General features: G+C 35.6%; 1 protein-coding gene across 1 annotated transcript in view; it reads right to left on the bottom strand.

Annotated features, from left to right (window-relative positions):
* Positions 1–13,154, bottom strand: part of LOC132721489 (serine-rich adhesin for platelets-like) — a 42,278-nt gene extending 29,124 nt beyond the window's left edge. Inside the window, exons 1-10 of the mRNA XM_060705801.1 lie at positions 13,006–13,154; positions 9,554–9,741; positions 8,178–8,307; positions 7,377–7,531; positions 5,591–5,727; positions 4,580–4,702; positions 2,851–3,931; positions 2,424–2,560; positions 1,488–1,610; positions 49–218 (exon numbers count right to left, since the gene is read on the bottom strand). Coding sequence (XP_060561784.1) covers positions 49–218; positions 1,488–1,610; positions 2,424–2,560; positions 2,851–3,931; positions 4,580–4,702; positions 5,591–5,727; positions 7,377–7,531; positions 8,178–8,307; positions 9,554–9,741; positions 13,006–13,050 — 2,289 coding nt within the window. The 5' untranslated portion in view covers positions 13,051–13,154. The remainder of the gene's footprint in view (positions 1–48; positions 219–1,487; positions 1,611–2,423; positions 2,561–2,850; positions 3,932–4,579; positions 4,703–5,590; positions 5,728–7,376; positions 7,532–8,177; positions 8,308–9,553; positions 9,742–13,005) is intronic.
* Between the last annotated feature and the right edge of the window lie 7,167 nt (positions 13,155–20,321).

The raw sequence follows: 20,321 nt of genomic DNA, 5'->3' as shown, positions 1-20,321 counted from the left end.
ATAAAAAGTATTTTATGAAATGTAGTTCAGTTATAAACTATAGTTTACCGTGTTTAAGCATGGACCCGATCTACATTCGTCTATTTCAACTTCACACAATAATCCGACAAACCCGCGGGCACATTTACAGATGAAACTGTTAGACGCATCCAAACATTTCCCGCCATTTTGACATGGACCGCTTTCACATTCGTTTATTTCAGCCTCACAAGTAAACCCTTGTAAACAACAAATCAGTCAATGACAATACGCAACCAAACAGTTATATTTTCCTAGATATCTATAGTCATCAGAATGTAATGTGCATTGAGGTTATAATACTTTTTTTCAAGACCAGTCATTAAAGTATCTTTATTTCCCCTTCCGCGACACATGTTAGTTAATGTAGGTAGATAGGTAGGTTGGTAGGTAGGTAGGAAGGTAAATTATCCAAAATATTATTTTTTTCATTTGAGCATAATTTCATTTACGTTTGAAGTAAAATGTGAATGCTAAGTATCATTTCACAGTTTCAAAGTTCTATTCACCATCAGGTCTATGTTGTATATTCAAAATGGAAACATGGAACATGAGACAGACAGACTCATTAACAGACATACTCTGCTTCCATGTTATGTTAAATATCGTTTTGCAATAAAAATTAGGGTATCTGCAGAAGAAACAAACAATATCTTTTCTAAGGCCCAGAGTTAGTCTCAAATCTCAGGATTTCATTTGTCAATATACATGTACATTCTGTGCTGTTTTCTGACCAATCACATACTTTAGATCTGAGTGTGAGCTTAGATAGTTTACCTTATAACATTGGACCCTGCATGGTCTCGAATGTTTATAAAAACAAATTAGAATAAAGAACAACAAGGCAAGGCAACGTTCACAGAACGCAGCCCACAACAAAATCCAGTCACACCAGAATAGCAACCCGAAGGCAACCTGTCATTATAGGTCAATCATCTTCACTACCAAAAAGGTCTTTCTTATCAAGTAATTTAACCCTTAATCTGCTAGCGACAACTGATGCGCGCCAACATAAGGAGATCATGTTCTGAACTGTTCACATTCGCTCAGTATTTATTTTCAATTTTCCCTAAAAATGAGGAATATTTAGTCAAGATTGAAAGTTGGACTAGGCAAGCATTGTTCACGTTGTTCTTGATTGACTGAAAAAAAAATTGTTTTGTTTGTTTGTTTATTTGTTTGTTTCATTTTATGCCCTTTTCCAACAGTATTCAGTCATATAGACGGGTAGTTTCTTAACCATCGTTCCTGGAGAGTTACACCAGTACTACCAACTACCAAAGCATCTCCCGGGGATCGAACCCACGCCAGAGAGGTAACTGGATTAAAAGTCATCGACTCTATAACCCCTCGACCATGGAAAAAGGTAAGTTTAATAAATTATTCATCTGTAAATCAAAAAAGCTTTCTGTCCAGATGCATTTTGAAATAACGCACACAAAATAAGAAATCATATCAATATGACTTACCTGTTCGGCCTGGTTGACAGAGGCAGCTGTAAAAGTTGACACCGTCGATGCAGGTGGCACCATAGTAACAACGGTTTCCGACACAATCATCAATATTTGTTAGGCAATCATCACCTTTCCAACCTGTCAATGTAATGACATTTATTTCTCCCGAATATGTGCATATGCATGCATTTCATCCAGTTTTTTTTTCTTTTTAATACCCTTGTGATTGTTATACTTCTACTTCTTTGCGATCAATAACTTCTATACGCCATGAGAATCTAAGTTTAATCTTTGTGAATATTTCAGATTAAATACACAACATCCAGAATAGACACAGTCAAATTCAAAAAGTGAAAATACAATTCGCAGAAAAAATGTCGAGTTAGTAATAGGTTTGTCAATTTTGTAAGTGGTTGTGCGGGATATATAACAAATACAAACGCAAACATATTCACATTTGACTGAGTCATTAGAGGATCTATCAAAGTTAACAAATAACTTTATGACAAAACACAGAAGGACCATACTGTTTGTATCATACCTTACGAAATGTTACTTTAAGCTTAATGTTACGTCACATGGTCTTATTTCGATTTATCATCCTAGAAAATGTTTGCAACATTTCCAAGGGGTGAGTTATCTATATAGACGTACGAAAACGTAACATTCAAGTTCTCTCCCCTGATAAAAAAATGAATGCCATCCGTAGTGGTATAATGAAAAATAACACATGTCGTAATAACAACCTTTGAACTGAAATAATTATTTCATTTCTCTGGTTGATAAAAAGTACTATTACCCTAAGAGACTATAATTATGACAACTCTTGGATTGCTAATAAGCATTGTTGCTAATATGCACTATTACCACGAGATACATGTGCTGTTTTTTTTTAATGTGTTGTGCCTGAAGTTATGATGGATTAGTAAACATCAATTATAACAATATTACCTTGTTTACATATTTTAGCTCCCGTGGAAGGATCACACTTGTAATGGCCGGTCTCGTCGTCTGTTTCCCTACAATAAGTGCCACACTCCGGACCGTAGAAGTTTAGTTCACAGTAAATATTTAGTTCCATGTCAAATCTGAATAATTTCACTTTAAACTATTATTCAAAAATAAAAACCTAAAATATGTTTTGTTATGTCTTAAGATTATATCATCTCATTTAGATAAAAAAATCAAGTTAACTTAGATGTACTTCAATAGTACTACGTTTTTTATTTCAAAAAAATATTTCAATTCGACATTTGCAATAGTGGAGGGTAGTTGCGCTGTAGTTAAAGTTACATTTTGAGACAAAGATTTTGTCGATAAACAGTTAAAAGCTGAAGATAAAAAATCATTATTTGGTAATGAATAAGTTAATTCATACCTTGGAGAAGTGATGTTTTCAAGTGAAGATGCTGAAGTTGCTGTTGATGTTATTGGCCTTGTTGACGGTGGTGGTGGTAGTGATGGTAGTATAAGTGATGATGATGATGATGGTAACGATGATGATGGTGTTATTGGTGGTGGTGGTGGATGTGTTGTTGTTGTTTTTATTGTTGTTGTTGTTAATGATGATGATGGTGATGATGATGTTGGTGGTGGTGGTGGTGGTGGTATTACATATGATGATGATGTTGGTGACGATAATGATGATGTTTTTGGTGATGGTGTTATAGTTATTGTTGCTGTTGCTGCTGCTGCTGCTGTTGTTGTTGTTGTGAATGATGATGGTGATAATGTTGTTGGTGGTGGTGGCAATAGGATTAGTATTAATGACGAAGATGGTGACGATGATGACGGTGTTGTCGTTGTTGTTGATGATGATGATGTTGTTGATGATGATGATAATATTGTTAATGTAATTTCACACGTAAATCCTGTAAAACCGACTGGGCATTCACATGAAAAGTCATTTAGCCGGTCTTTACAATAACCTCCATTTTCACAAGGATCACTTTCGCATTCGTTAATTTCCTGTTCACACTTAGTTCCATGAAACCCTGTGCCGGAGCAATCACAACGATACCTTCCAATCAAATCTATACAAAGTCCCCCATTAAGGCACGGGGTTTCCACGATCAGACACTCGTCCATTTCTAATTCACAGTTCTTTCCCTCGTAGCCGGCCATACAAGCACATAGATAGTTTCCAAACGTATTTACACACAATCCCCTGCCATTACAAACTTCAGAACCGTTGTCACACTCGTTTACGTCTGATTCACACCACAGACCGTAGAACTGCTCAGTACAATAACATTCAAAAGTAGTCTCTAAACTTGAACAAGTAGCTTCGTTAAGACAATAGTTGGGATCACAATAATCTATTCGGGCTTCGCAGAGTTCACCAGTATAGCCATACTGACATTGACACTCGAAAGAGTTTACTTTATCTAAACACCTGCCGCCATTCCCACATGGATCACTAAGACATTCGTCAATGTTGTGCTCACTGCAGTTCTTGCCTATTAATCAAAAGGCATGACTTTCTTTACATTTTTATCCAATAAAAAGCAGGGTTTCTTTGACAAATGCAAGCATTTACCGGAATTTCTTCATCTAAAGAAGCCTAAATTGCAACTGGTAGTTTCTTTCACAAAACAAGACAAACATATGTTTTAAGAAGCGTTCACCTAAAAGTTAGCATTGAATATCAAATGAAATTATTTCTATACAATTATATGATTATCAGAGAGGTAACTGGATTAGAAGTCATCGACTCTAACCCCTCGACCACGGAGGCGGTCTTTAGAACCAAAGTTTTAAAGTTTTATTCAGCATACAATCTATGTTTGTATATTCAAAGTTGAAAAACACAAGACAGAAAGACTCTTTGACAAACAGACTAAGCTTCCTGTTTGCGGCAACTGGATCAGATGCAGACCAGGCGATCATGTTCTGAACTGTCAACTATTTCATCAGTATTTATTTTCAAATTTTCCCTAAAAATGAGGAAAGGTTCAGCCCAAATTGAAAGCATTGTTCATGTTCTTTTTTTATTAGTTTATAAATCATTCATCCGCAAATCGGCATAGCTTACTTTCCAGATGCATTAACGCTAGTAATCTTGAAATGACGTGCATAAAATAAGCAATCATGTTACAAAGACGTACCTGTTCGGCCTTGTGGACACAGGCAGCTATAAAAGTTGACATGGTCAATGCACGTGGCACCATAGTAACAACGGTTTCCGACACAATCGTCAATATTTGTCAGACAGTCATCACCTTTCCAACCTGTCAATGTAATTATATTTACATTATTTCCTGGACAAACTAATCCCTGAACTCAACCATTTGCTGTTTTATCGTTTGCTAATTTATATGTGCAGAGTATGAGTAAGAAATAACACAAAAACATATTTTTGAATGGGTCACTTAACCCATTATTGCATGAGCATTTTGTGAAAAATTGCTGCTTTTATTAAAATGTCTCCCGTTACAAGTTCAAATTGCTATAAAACAATAAAAACTGCTTCAATACTAATGATACTTGGCACAAATGTTGATTGGACCATTGCCTTTGTAACAACATGCTCAGGCTTAAATTTCCTGTTACCATGACAACGTGGAAACATCTCAAAACTGCCAAAAATCACTATTTTGCGTTAATTTTTTCCATATAAATTGATATCAAAGTGCTGCAACTTCTCAATGGATTGAGATAGAGTCTTAAAGGCTTTTCAGCGTTGGTTACACGTTATCTTATGATCGACCTGGGGTCATTTTTAGCCTCTCAAAAGTCCAAAAGTGTATTGGCGATGAGGGGGCTGCCACTCTCCTTTAAACCCCCCAAACAGAACGGGGGCACATCCCCTTTCTGGAAACCCTTGATGTATCTTTTGAAAAGGGGGCGGCGCCGTAAAAGTGCTCACGTTGTAAACAACATTTTTCAAACAAAAACAAGAGTTGGGGGCCTAAATAAGGCATTTTTTCACCATTTGTGACCAAAAGTAGGGGGGGGGGTGAAAAAGGCGTTCAAAGGCGTGTATATCTGGGTTAAGGAATTAGCAAAGTTAACAAATAATAGACAAAATACAACAGGTCCATACTATTTAATTGTGTAATGTGTCTGAAGTGATGTTGGATGAGTAAACAAGTGAACATGAATTATAACAATGTTACCTTGTTTACATATTTTAGCTCCTGTGGAAAGATCACACCTGTAGTGGCCGGTAACGTCGTCTGTTTCCTTGCAAAATATACCACACTCCGGACCGTAGAAATTTAGTTCACAGTAAACTTTTAGTTCCATGACAAATCTGAATAATTGAAGAACGAACAATAAGAATTTTTCACCAATTCAACACAAAACATTTGTTTTATGTTTAAGGTAATATATCAACCGAAAACCTGTAAGGACGAATAGGTGAAATACTTACATTGTCCGAGAATCTGTTAGTATCAGAAGTGTAAACGATTTTGCTTCTTTAAAAAGAAGCATGCAAGAGGTCTTTTTGCTGCTGTGGATCGAAAATATTCGGGGATATATTTTACAATTCACAATTATTTAACAAAATATAATTTATTTAATATATTGAATATTGTATCATAATGAAAGTTTGTTTAACACTTCATTTTTTAAAATGTTTTGAAAGATTATATGCCGGAGAAATGGACTTTTTTCTTGGCGCATAAAGGGATACCTGTTCTACAAAGGGAACTTGTATCATAGTTTGGGGACCTTTCTGTTGAAAATGTGTCAGAGTTAAATCATATACATATACATGCACAGGGAGTTAACTGGAGTGCAGGTATCAGTTACCCGCACTCATTGGCATGCCCATTTGTTGGCTCATATTTGCTGGGGTTTACTTATTGTGACGGCAGAGAAAGCGACAAAAATATCATATTTAGATGCTCGTTCATTAGTTCCTTTTTTGTGGGGTTTCATATTGTGACAACAGGGAACGTGTTTTATGTTTGACTATGATACAAAAGAGAAAGAACATCAAAACACTCGGCAATCTGACTAATACTTTGGGGCTACGCCCCACATACAAATCAGATAGCCTCATGTTTCGATGCTCTTTCTGTTACTAAATATAAAATAAATGATATGTTAATATATATGTTAAAAGTTGTATCAAAATAAAAGTTTCTTGTAAAATTCAATAAGCAAATTTTCGGTTGAAGTTTCGGTAAGTATATGGAAACATTTCTTCTACATTTTCCAAAACGGGCATAAAGTATTTTAATCAAACAATTTTAAGTCCAGGATTTACATACAAAAATGTTTATATCATTTGATTGGAATAAACAGTATATAAAGCTGCATGCCTCTAACCACAATATTTGATGAAAATCAAACTTGAGTAAAATTTGTGCCATTTGCGCCAAAAAATCTCCGTTGCGTTATTTAGTCATACCAGTTCAAAAGTTTAAGGAGCAGCAAAATTTCGGTACACGGTTCACTCGGTCATATAATAGTGCATGGTGATACTGTAGCTATAATGTTCACTGTTACTATTTATCGGAACATGAAATAGTAAAACACTATTCAGAAAACAATACGGTAATCGACTTATACAGTTTAAAATATTAAAACGGTATGAAACATCCACGTAGCGCTAAGTAACGTAAATGATATTTTCCGATTTTTCTTTGTACCGATTTGTTCACTTCGATGTTAATTTTTCGTTTAAGTTAAGTCGTATTTTGAAACGGAGCATGCGCAAAACAATTTTTGTAGACTGCTCCTAATGATTTTACGCTTTAAATGAGATTCATTGACTACAATCAGATACGCAAAAATGAATGCCACCAGCAATCAGTCTCAACACTGTGGAGAGGTCTGATGACCTCTCCAATAATAACATTGTGTGAGTACCTGTTAACACGAGTAGAGGAAATACTAGCCGTCCGTGAACGTGTCCCTATTATAGCATAATTATATAGTGGAAATACTAACCTTGTACGAGTACCTAATAGCACGACTGATTCCTGCGGGGCATAAATTTCTCTCCGAAGGTCCCGGGTGTTGTACTGGTATTCATAATGATCAATGAAGTCATACTCGTCGTCACCGTCTGTATCATGAACATCAATTTTTACCTTGACAGCACCCTGGATTAAATGGTATCATTGTTATTATGTTGTATGTATCATAAAGAATTGTTATAAGCATTTAGGGATCAATTTAGTTGGCTAGTTAATATAAACTTTCACTAAGATATGAAATGTATAGTTACAAACAAGAATAATCTGCATGCATTGTTTCCACGTGTGATATGTTCGTGTGATATGTTTTGTTAAAAATTTTGTCTAGATAGATCTTAATGTTTCTAATAACCATTTTTAGTGTTATTTTATTTATAACACTGCGTATGATATGCAATGCAATAACACACATGTAATTGGCCTCTCTGAGATATTTAAATAAACATAATATTAAATTCCTTTACTTTATTTCATACAGCACAATTCCTTATAAAATAGAGAAAACGGAATCCCTTAAAACGCACAAAACAACATAACTGAAAATGTTGCTCGGTTTAATTGATTGAGATGGTCGGTAATGGTAAATGTAAGTTACACCCGCACATGGTTTCATAAGGTGATAATGGAACCTATAATAACCTGAGCTTGATTCACGGAGGGTCAACTGGAGTTTTCTACCACCAGTAAATTGGAATGTTGCCATATGATTTGTAATGCGTTGGTGCGTCATAATAAACTCAACCAAAAAATTTAAACCTATGCTCATACCTACCGGCCATGTTCCAAATTGAAACTTAATTGGGTTCCTTGCAGCTCCCACGTTACCATTAAACGTGATTTTATTGCCCCCGACCTGGTCAATTTCTTGCTGACCATATTCACACTCGGACATGCTGCTTGATCTAAAATCCAGAGAAGAATTTTTCATAGTTTGTTAAGAATATAAACCTGATGAAGAATTTAAAGTTGATTTTTGCGTGTGTGCGTTGTTGTCTTTTTATGTCAATTGGAGTTGATTTCTATATTCATACCTACAGTTTATAAGTAGAAACAGAAAGAATATTTTATTTGTTTTAAGGACCTATTCAAATATCTTGTGTAATCTCATTTCTCTATCTGTTTTGTATCGTACAGTTCTGTCCGCGAACTAACTTAATTAAGTAACATACTAGGGTTGACAACCTCATTTCTCGGACTTTGACTGATGGTACTTATAGTTATTATTATGATAAAAATACCATGAGGTGTGATAGAAAAAGATATCACAAGGTATGATAGAACCATGTCACGTCAGCTTAAATATACTCCATGTGGAGTTTAAGTCTTCATCTAATGTAATTGGTTAGAGCCGGAATATCAAATACAATTTTTATACATCTTTGACGTCGTGAAGTCAACATTCCCGTAAATTACTTATGACAGACACTTATGACAATTCTCTTGAAAATGGTATATAGAACTTAATTATTGCATCAGGTATGACTTATTTATTCAACTTCAAAACAGTATCAGATATTTTGGATCACCCTGTACATGTATTTAAACGAAGTTTCTATAAAACCTTGACATAAATGTTAATGATTTATGACCATTGAACAGAACTAACATGTACTTTGGTCAGAACCGTAACATATAAGATATAGGGAGAAACATTCATAGCTGGATTTCACCTTTTTACAAGTACATGTATTTTTATAGTAACACTTTGATAAGATTCCAAAATACAATAGTCGTTTACTAAAAAATATTGTAAATGTCAGTGTAACATAAGATATGTATTAATGAGTGGTTATACGAAGAAATAGCAGTGATAAGAAGAATCAATGTTAATATTGTTAACAAATCATTGTGGCAGTCGTTGCGGTGATCAATTCAATTTACCACAAACTTACGCTCGTACGCATGAACGGACAGGGATAATCATCAGATAATCACTGTCGCCATTTTCAAATACTGGGAATATGAAAATATGGTATGAATCTTATTTCGAAGTAAATTGTTTTATATTTCACTCCTTATACACGGTCTTTGGCCTATTTGATATTTTCACTTTTCTTGGTGAGATATGATTTTTTTACATATTCCACTACGGCAAATATTATTTATACATATATAAGCGAGTATTACATGTAATCTGTTAAAACTTACTGCGTGGCATTTCCCAAACAGATGATGAAAGTATGGTCACATTCGTCTGTGCATTTGTCTTTGCTACCGCCCCAGCTCCAAAATCCTGACTTGTCACAACACTTCCCATCGAAACGCTTTCCCTCGAAGTTAACAAATTCCTTGAAGTTCGTCTCTATATATCCAAGGCAATGAACATCTCTTATTGTCTAAAATATAATAATATTTCAACAGTATATGACTCGTACATGCTTGTATGTTATCAAACAGTTTATGATTGTCGATGTCCACGGACGGCGGCATATAAAATTAACATTTGACCATTTCTTACCTTCTCCCGTCTGCCTCAAGCCAACCAGAATGGAGAATTTAATACCATATGATATAAATGGATGACATAAAGACCTAGGGTACGCCATCCGCTTCACTTTTTTATTGAACCGGAATACTTAAATGTACTATCTTCATGTACGAAGCTCGAAACCAATGTGTAGGCTCCTACGGGGAAAAAATAACATATGGAATATTTCTCTAAAAGATCAGGAATAAATACTTGCTATATTGTTCAGGAAGGAGTATATTTAAAAAAAACATTTTACGAAATTTAACAGATATGCACAACGAGGGGCAGTATGATGAATGAAATCTCTTGTTTGACGTGATACGAGTATTGATATCTTGTGTTTTAAATCGGGGCAAGTGTTTCTTTTTACCTAATTATATTAAGATGCAAGACTACATACAGCTCATGATGAGTAGACCTTTTTAAACTGACAAAACAAAATTGTTTTTTTTTACAAAATTCTTATTAATTATGCTCAGGTTAGTTAAAAGCAATAGGCAAATGTTTTATAACTGGAAATTCAGAATCGCGATTTTTTTTCTCGTAGTAAATCTAAACAGCCCTTATTTGAGTTAGAAATTTTGTATCGTGTACATAATTTGTAATTGTCAGTTCTTTCAAACAATGTTTTTCAATGCTTATACTTGTTCCTTAATTTTCTATATTGCATCGCAAGTGGAGTTCCTAATTTTCGTCCGAATTGACTACACGTGTTTAATACAAATCACTTTTGTTTGTAAAATTCAGTTTGAAATAATGTGACATTTCTTTTTTTCAAACTATTTCGAATGAGTTTTAAAATATCTGTTTGATTGTTGTTTGTTTGTACATTTTCTGGTGTCGGAGAGGTAGACGCCGAAATCAAGATCCCAAAGATAGAAATATAGCTTTTTTTCGCAGATTCTCAGATTTTTACTCATTACTGGGAAATGATGAATTAGACGTCTTAAGGTACATTTCAGTGGGACAAAAAGCGAGATTTATGCATTTAATAATTCAAGTACCTTGTCCGGTATATACTTTTAAAGTGCTTCAATCCATAACTAGCTAAATTTTCATAATGGATCTACCCTGTTTTTAATTTGGACGAGCCCTTTCAAAGTTTAAGGAGGGAGCTGTAACTCTAGACGCTTGAAGAAATCACGATCACAAAATTGATAAATCGCTTTTTTACGATTCTTACATTTTTCATTCAGTCTCCTAAAAAGATTAATAAGATGTCTTAAAATTCAATTTAGATGATTCCGACTTTAATTTATGATTTAATGGAATATTTTGATAGCATATGGCGACAATAGCTTAAAATGAGCACGGTACCCTGAACTTAAACAATGCTTTGGAAACTTACATTCAATAATGCTTGAAAGCAACTTGCAATTGCAGCTGTATGTACTTTTAAACTGCATGCTTCTAGATGAGCCAAAATGTTTCAAGACAAACAAACTTGAGAAAAATGTACTAAGATTTTAGGAAAAGTATAAAGATTCAACGTTCAGTATAAGTAACAATATGTTAGATGCGTTTAATGGCTGATTTTGCAGTATTTATCACCATATTTGAACTGCGTGACTAACGCAGTAAGGTCTATTTTCACATATTCTGACCTATTTGGAGTAATTTAAGCATATTTTAATAGCCATTTACAATATATAAATTACTGTCTTTGTTTACTTCACACTATTGTACTTTTAAACGGTTTCATGAAAAAATAGCCTGAATCTTCAGGTATGCTGCTTTAGAAGTGCCTTGATCTGAACAACCAGTGATATAATTGGATTCTTTTAACCATTCAACGTCTGATTTTATAACGCACACGTGATATATTACTAAATATCTTCTATAATGTTAAAACAATTTTATGAGATATAAACTATTACCTTTTTTCGTAGTTATATAGTACGTTCAGATACATACAAAATACATCTATAGATAATTTTATAGACAGTCTGGAATTAGTCTTATCCGCTTATATGTGCGTTCATCTTACTCTCACCTACATTTTACGGGAGTTCTTATTCACCACTATTAGTGTAGGAAACTCAGACTACTTGATCCCCAAAATAAGCATGATTTACAGGTCCATTTCCTACACTATACAGTATGTACCTTTATATAAACTGCATAACAACTTATTTTGTACATGATGCACATAATGGTCTCATTCTCCTCCCGTGCACATCATAAAAATTGAATTGCATACATATTTAGTATTATTGAGTTAATTATTGAATTCAAAATTTATAGGGCAATAACATTGAAAGACATGAATGGTCACATGTCCGGGGTCCATGTTCTCAGTGTCTGAAAGGGCTTATGTACCCTCATTACGCCTAGAACACATACATGCATACAAACATGCCAACATTTATTTCAATGTTACCTGTGTTATTTCTCTCTATCAATTACAAAAATATTATCCCTTATTCGCCACTATGTACCGACATGTAAATTGATTTCCTAGCTACCTACATTTATTACAAAAGAATCGTTTAGTCATCACTTTTGTGGTCATATTAAATGCATTTCTTCCTACCTTGATTTTTACAAAAGTTTCCATTATTAAAAACTATGTACTGTAATAAAAATGCATTCTACCGACCTACATTTTTTTTCAGAAGTATCCTTTATTCATCACTGTGTATGGTTATATAAAATCCATGTCCCACCTATCTACATTTGTTTCAAACGCATCCTCTATCCACCACTACTTACAATTATCAAAAATGTATCTATTCTTACCTACATTTCTTACAGAATTATCCATTATTCAGCACAAGGTTTTGTCATATGAAATTCATTTCTACCTACCAACCTACATTTTATTCAACACTATGTACGATCAAATAAAATGCATTTTACCTACCGACCTTCATTCTTATCAAACACTAAAAACCATTTCCACATACCTATCTACCTACCTACATTTTATTCACCACTATGTACGGTCAAATAAAAAGCATTTTACCTACCAACCTACACCAAAAACCATTTCCACCTATCTACCTATCTACCTACATTTTATTCACCACTAAGTACGAATCGATCAAATAAAATGCATTTCTGCTTACGAAAGCTGTTAATGATTTAAAAAAATTAATATCATAATAATGAAAAATAAAAAAAAACTTACGCATAATGCCAATAAAAGGAAAAAGTACAGTGAATTCCCAGTCATATTTATTTCATAAATATATAAAACATCCTAAGAATACATTTTGTACTTGCACTCTTCATAACTGGTGCCCTGAGAATGGTGTATGACCACTTCAAAATATTTTCATTCAAATTGTAGACTTTACATCTTAGAGCGATGTCAATTTGACTCGAAGAATAGAACTGTACTTGAAAAACTGTGCCACTGTTTCCCTTGACACTGTTGATCTAAATTAGTCTAAAACGGAAGTCTTCAAAAACACTTACACTAATTGTTAGTGTAAATACTTCGAATAATATATTGTTTTCTATGTTTGAAGTGGGTGACATAAAAAATGTTCATTCTTTAATTTTGCCATGAGAAAATTAAAAATAAAACCGAATGGTGATAATGATGGGGCTGCTGATGATTATGATAATGATTATAATGATGATGAAGATATTGGTTGTTATGATGATGATAAGAAACAAAAATGATGATGAAGGTGATGATGATGATATTGATGATGATGGTAGATTAAATGATGATGATGATGATTATGACAAGAATAAATTCAATAAAATGATGGTTATGATGACGGTAACAATGGTAATGAAAATGAAGTTAGTGGTTATGATGATGATGATGAGGAGGAGGAGGAGGAGGTTTGTGGCTATGATGATTATGATGATAAGAACCAATAATGATGATGATGATGATGGTGATGATGATGAGGGTGGGGTGGCAGATTTAGTGATAATGATAATCATCATCATGATAGTGATAAGCACCAAAATGATGATGAAGATAACGCTGACGATTATGATTATGATGATGATAAACACCAAAATGATATGATAATGATGATAATGATAAATATTAAAATGATGATGATGATGATGATGATGATAAAGATGATGATGATGATGAAAAGCACCAAAACATTTTGGTATTGAAACTATTGAAGGGTGACACAAATAAATTAAATAGTGAGAGTTCAAATGCATGATAGTGGTATATATCAAGCAAATTATTATACATGTATAACTTTTCTGAGGCAAAGTGTTCATGAATGTGTATGTTGTGGTTGATGTTATTGTTGTTTTATTGTGTGGCGTCCGTGACCGAGTGATTAAGGTCGTTGACATTTAAACCACTTGCCCCTCACCGCTGTGTGTTCGAATCCCGATACTTTCATGTGAGGAAGCTATCCAGCTAGCTTAAGGAACGTCGGTGGTTCTATTCAGGTGCCCGTTCGTATCTGAAATAATGCACGGAAGGGCACCTGAGATCTTCCTCCACCAGTAAAGCTGGAACGTCGCCATATGACCTATAATGTGTCGTGTTTTTTCGGGGTTTTTTGTTGTTGTTTTATTATTATTATTATTATTATTATTATTATTATTACATTGTATTATTATTACTATTATTATTATTATTATTATTATTTATTATTCTTATTATTATTATTATCATCATCATCATCACCACCATCATCATCACCATCATCATCATCATCATCATCATCATTATTATTATTATTATTTGGGTCGAAACTTCTATTTCACAACATGCTTACCATGAATTAACTTACTGTTTAAATATTGTCAGTGATTTATGTATAAGTGTCGAGGGTAACGAAAACATTATTTTTTGTAACTATGTCAACTTTTTTGTTGTTATTTTACTTAACGTAAACCTCAATTTCCACTTTAAGGAAACTGATATAGAGGAAATACCTGGAGAGCAAGAAAAACAAAAACAAAAATGTCATTGTTAAAAATCGCAGAGTCGGTTCTATGTTGTAAGAAGAAAATACAGCATCATTTATGCCCCCTAGCACCGACTTTAAACGGTTTTAATCCCAGGAAAGTATCATACTGCTGCTTAAACAATAAATCTGATAATTAAATCTGATACGTAATAAGCAATAAAACTGAAAAGAAACATCCGCCAAATTCCAGGACAAGCGACCCTGTTTAAGGTGCTAAAACAGGACCCCATACAAGTCGATAATGAATCTGACCAGGCAGAAACAAAACAGAATTCACAAGTCCTGGCAAGTGACCCTCCTGTGATCAGCAAATCAGACACCAATGTCGCGTCTCCTTCTCCCCCTTCTTCTCTGTCCACCTCCTCTTCTTTGTCCCCCGCTTCTTCTTCTGGCCCCTCTAGAACCGTTACAAGTTCCCTTTCAGGATGATTCCTTGATATCGGAAGTTTTGATATCGAAAGCGGACTAAGAATGCCATGCAGATTCTAAAAAATATGCTGTCCTCACCACACGGTTCGAGCCACATAGAGGTTGGGTTGCACCTCTCAGCAAACTCGGAAAAAAGGCAACAAGTAGGCAAATGCCGGACTTTGTGTTTGAACAAGAAAAGCACCCTTACTTAAGGTACAGCCCTTTACTTGATGGGGTATTTTGTGCTCCGTGTTTTGCCTTTAATGCGGCTGAAAAATGTGCCTGTTGCTCGTACGTTGATTGACTGGAGCAACGCAATAATAGACTTTAATTGGCACACTCAAAAAAAACATATGAATTCCATCACAAGAGCTGACCACTTTGTACGCATCTGCAGGAAGGAAAAGCAGAATGTGGTCGAGTTTGGATCAACGGCCTACCGACAGAAAGTACAAAAGAATAGGAAGGCGTTAAAAAACCATCATTGAGACCATAATTCTTTGTGGGCAACAAAATATAGCCTTACGCGGTAAAATTGAAAACCGCAGAAACATAAGAGCTCTCCTCAACTAGCTCGCAAAAGCCGACGCCTCTCTGAAGGTACACATGACATCAGCACCAAAACATGCCCAGTATACGAGCCCAGAAATACAGTACGAGTTTATCTCTATCTATGGTAAACAAATTTTTTAGCTCGATTACCCAACGATGCCAAAACGCTAAGTACTTCACAGTTATGGCAGATAAGTCAGCAGGCGTAAGCGACATTGAACAATTTGCGTTCTGTGTACGCTACGTGGATCGGGAAAGTTCGGGTGACCATGTGGTCCGTGAAGAATATTTGTCCTTTGTTGTTGCTGAAAGTACAAGAGGTGCGGCGCTGACCACTTTTCTGACAGAAGAAATAAGAAAACATGACCTTGACCCAGCATTGGTTGTTGGCCAATGGTACGACGGTGCTGGGAACATGGCGGGCAGGATTCGTGGCGTAAAAGCAAGGTTTGCTGAGGCGTATCAACATGCTAAGTATGTACACTGCCGAAACCATCGTCTAAACCTAGCGATCTGCCATGCGTGTCGAGTCTATGTTCACAACTATCGGTGACATCTTGTTTGTTTGTTTTTTTTGTTGTTGTTTTTTTTTTTGACAAACGCACCAAAACGCCTTGCCATCTATCAATGCAACAGCACACTGACAATTGAGAAAAAGTGAAAACGTTTTTCCCAACCAGGTGGTCCCAAGTGTCAATGTCTTCTGTAAAAACTTCTCGGCCATAGCTGACACACTCACTGATTTGCAAGTGGGCATGGACACGAAAACAATGCCAACAGCATCGGCCTTGCAAAAGGCTATGATGTCGTTTGAATTTGCCGTCGCCCTGTGTGTTGTTAGCGGCCCACTTGACTTCCTGAACCCACTCTCTGATTCTATGATAGAACCTAACTGTGATCTTGTAAAGGCGTCTGATCATGCACTGTGGATCCATGGACTCCTGAGTGAGAAGCGGGGCAGTGTGGACTAATTCAATCAGCTGTGGCAGAAATCGGTGGAGCTTGCTGACCAGCAAAATATTCCAATTGGTCGCCCGAGGGTTGCTGCTAGACAAGTCCACAGGAACAACATTCCTGCAGACACCTTTGAAGACTACTGGAGGCTGAATCTGTACCTCCCTTTCATGGATCATCTACTTACTGAACTTGCGGACAGATTGTGCAATGTTCTTCCAAGAATGAAAGCACAGTATCTCCTGCCGCACAAAGTTGGTCAGCTCACACCTGAAATAATGGAGGACATATAAACGAGTTGCCAATTTCATCGACACGGAGGAACTTGACACAGAACTTGAGGTGTGGAGGCACCGACTATCGCATGGCGATGTGGAAGAAAATCTTGTGGAAGGCGTCGATGAAATCTACCAACTTCTGCCGAACATCCACATCATTTTTTGGATCCTCTTGACAATGCCTGTGTCAACAGCAACTGTTGAAAGGTCATTCAGCAGTCTAAGGAACTGAAAACGTACATCCTTAGCACCATCTCAGAACAGCGACTCAATGGTCTTGCTCTGATGCATATCTACCTCAGTCACACCATAGACATTGACAGGGTGCTGAGTGACTTTGATGAATCGGGTTACAGAAGCATCGCAATCGTTTCTGACAATGACGCGTCCTCTAATGACGAGTAAACCAAACAGCAAAAAAATATCTTGTTACCTTTGAACATAAGAAACAAAAAGAAAGAAAAAAGAAACTGTTTGAAAAACACTATGACGGACTGTTATCTACTTGATATTCACTATGTCCCTGCAGGATGGAACAGTGTGAATTAAAAAAAAGTATACAAACAAGTATATTTACCTCTTCAAAGCTATTGTTTATTATCATCCTGGTGTACATAACTCCAACATGCGTCTTAATTAATTCAGTAATGTACTAGTCAATGTCTTTCAAATAGTAATATTTGAAAGACCCTGTACTAGTTAACTCAAGACTGATTATTCTATTTTCAGCAGCCAGTTTATCATTAAAATAGAAGAAGTAAAAATGTTTGCTGCGAGGACAATTTTTATAAACTTACGGACAATAAACCCTTATTGGAATTTAAAGCAATCAGTATATCGTCACTTTTATTCTTTTCTAGAAATTAAAAACAATTACCGTAAACCCCTTTACCGGGGTTGCAGAAGACTGGCACATCTGTTCCAACAACTATGACCAGTGACTATGTCTGAAATTGAAAACATCTTCTATGATTAAGAAACAAATAGTAAAAACAATGAAAAATGCCTTTCATACATGATAGATTTTTTTTCCGAAATTTCAATTTTTGCCAAAATAATCATCATTTAATTTTTTGTTTACATTTGTTTCCTTTATTTTAAACGTCACGGTTTTTTTTTTTTTTTCATCAAAAAAAATTTCTCAAAATAAAGGGGGGGGGATAGAAAAATTTAAGGGTTTAAAAGGGCCCATTAGCAAACATACTAAAATGATAGTTACTAAATAAGAACTTTAGGCATAAAATCCGTTTTATCTTTTGGGACTTAGGTGATTTATGGAAATGGGGCTTTTAAGGGGAAAAACGGGAGTTATAATTAAAACTGGCGAAAAACCGGGATACTAACCTTTTTTTTCGAAAATTTTAATTTGGCCCTGAAGTTCTTAAAAAAGCACCCGGGACCATTTAGAAATTAAAAAAGGGGGAAAATTTTTTGTTTCAAATTTTTGGGCAATTTTCTTTTAAAAATAAAAATTCTGGAAAAAGGCGCCACCTACCACAGGCGCTTGTCACATAATCAAATATTTTACATAATCGGTCTATATATGTATATAAAGATATCTTTATATACATATATAGACCAATTATGTAAAATATTTGATTATGTGACAAGCGCCTGTGGGCTACCTATCTATCTATCTATCTCTGGATACTGCCAACCCCTCTTGCGAGTGTTAAAGGCAGGAATTTAGTGCACGTCGGATTGTTAGTAAAAGGTGAAGAGAAAAGCTAAAAAGAAAAGTCCAAACATTGACATGCTTGGAAGGTGAGACTGAAAATGTATTCTAGTCATGGTTAAAATGTTAATAGTGAAACAAGATGATAAGACATAAAATAGTTTAAAAACACTGTGAGTAAGACTAGTACTGCAAACCCACCACTGCCTGTTTGAACTGACTCAGGTTGGGCAGGGTGGCAATGTTACTAGGAAGTTTATTCCATAGTATAATGCTATGAGGGAAGAAAGAGTACTTATGGTAGTCGGAGGATACCTGTATTTAGACGTAGGGATAAGGGATGCATATGTCTGGTTAATCTATGTGGGGTTTGAACATAAGTTGGGAGGATTAATTGCAACTAGGTTATGGTATATCTTATAAAACATTATCAGTCTACAGTCCAGTCTGCGATGTTTCAAGGGATCGCCAGCCCAGTTCTTCCTGCATGGCTGTGACACTAGAGTGAGGGGAGTAATCCCTTTTAACCCATCTTATTGCACGTCTCTGGATCATCTCAACTTTGTCAATATTGGTTTTAGTATAAGGAGACCAAATAGATGAGGCATATTCAACCTTGTGGGCGGACCAGGGACTTGTATGCTAGTTCTTTTACTTTCTCATTTTTAGTGATGACATTTCTTTTAATAAAGCCAAGGGATCTTTTGCATTGGAAGTTATTCGAGATATATGTGTATTAAATTTAAGGTCAGCAGATAGATCTAGTCCGAGATATTTAGCATTTGTAACAGACTCTAGGATTTGGCCATGGAGCATATATTTGTGTTTAATTATGGTCTTATTTTTGGTGATATGGATGACTTGGCATTTTGAAGGGTTAAACTCCATGTCCCACTGCTTCTCCCACAGAACCATATTGTCTAGATCATGTTGGAGAGTTGGGGGGTCTGAGGAGGAATTGATGGTTAGGTATACAGCAGTGTCGTCTGCAAATAATCTGACTTGGGATTTGAGGACAGAAGATGGTAACTTGTTTATATATAGAAGGAAACAGAGGGCCCTAGGACCGAGCCTTGGGCACTCCAGAGGTAACTGGGACTTCAGATGAGCAGTCACTATCCACAACTACTGTCTGTCTACGGCCAATAAGGAATGACTGTATCCAGTTTAGAATTTGAGGACAAACACCATGTTCTTGCAGGGTATCTAAGAGTTTAAGATGGTTTACTTTATCGAAAGCTTTGGAGAAGTCAAGAAGTATAAGATCTGTTTGTTTGCCATTTGAAAGGTTGTTTACAAAGTAATCAGTAAGTTCAATGTTTGTGTCTCACATGATCGTCTTTCTCTGAATCCATGCTGAAGATCAAAGAGTATGTTGTGGGTGGTAAAGTGAGAGGATAGTTGAGAGGCAACTATATGTTCGAGTGTTTTTACAGAGGATGCATGTAAGGGAAATTGGGCGATAGTTTGCTGGATCACTTGTATCACCTTTTTTTGTAGACAGGGCATACGTTTGCACGGGTCCAGTCATTGGGAATATTACCGGTGGTCAGGGATTTTTGGAAAAGAACTGCAACGATGTCAGCAATCTCTTCTCTCAGCTCCTTCAGGACAATTGGTCTAATGTTGTCAGGGCCGGCAGCTTTGTTGGCATTGAGGTTGGCGAGGA

Source organism: Ruditapes philippinarum, unplaced genomic scaffold, assembly GCF_026571515.1.
Source record: "Ruditapes philippinarum isolate M1 unplaced genomic scaffold, ASM2657151v2 ctg3247_1_1_1_1, whole genome shotgun sequence".
Taxonomy (NCBI): Eukaryota; Metazoa; Mollusca; class Bivalvia; order Venerida; family Veneridae; genus Ruditapes; species Ruditapes philippinarum.
This window is presented reverse-complemented; position numbering and strand designations above follow the sequence as displayed.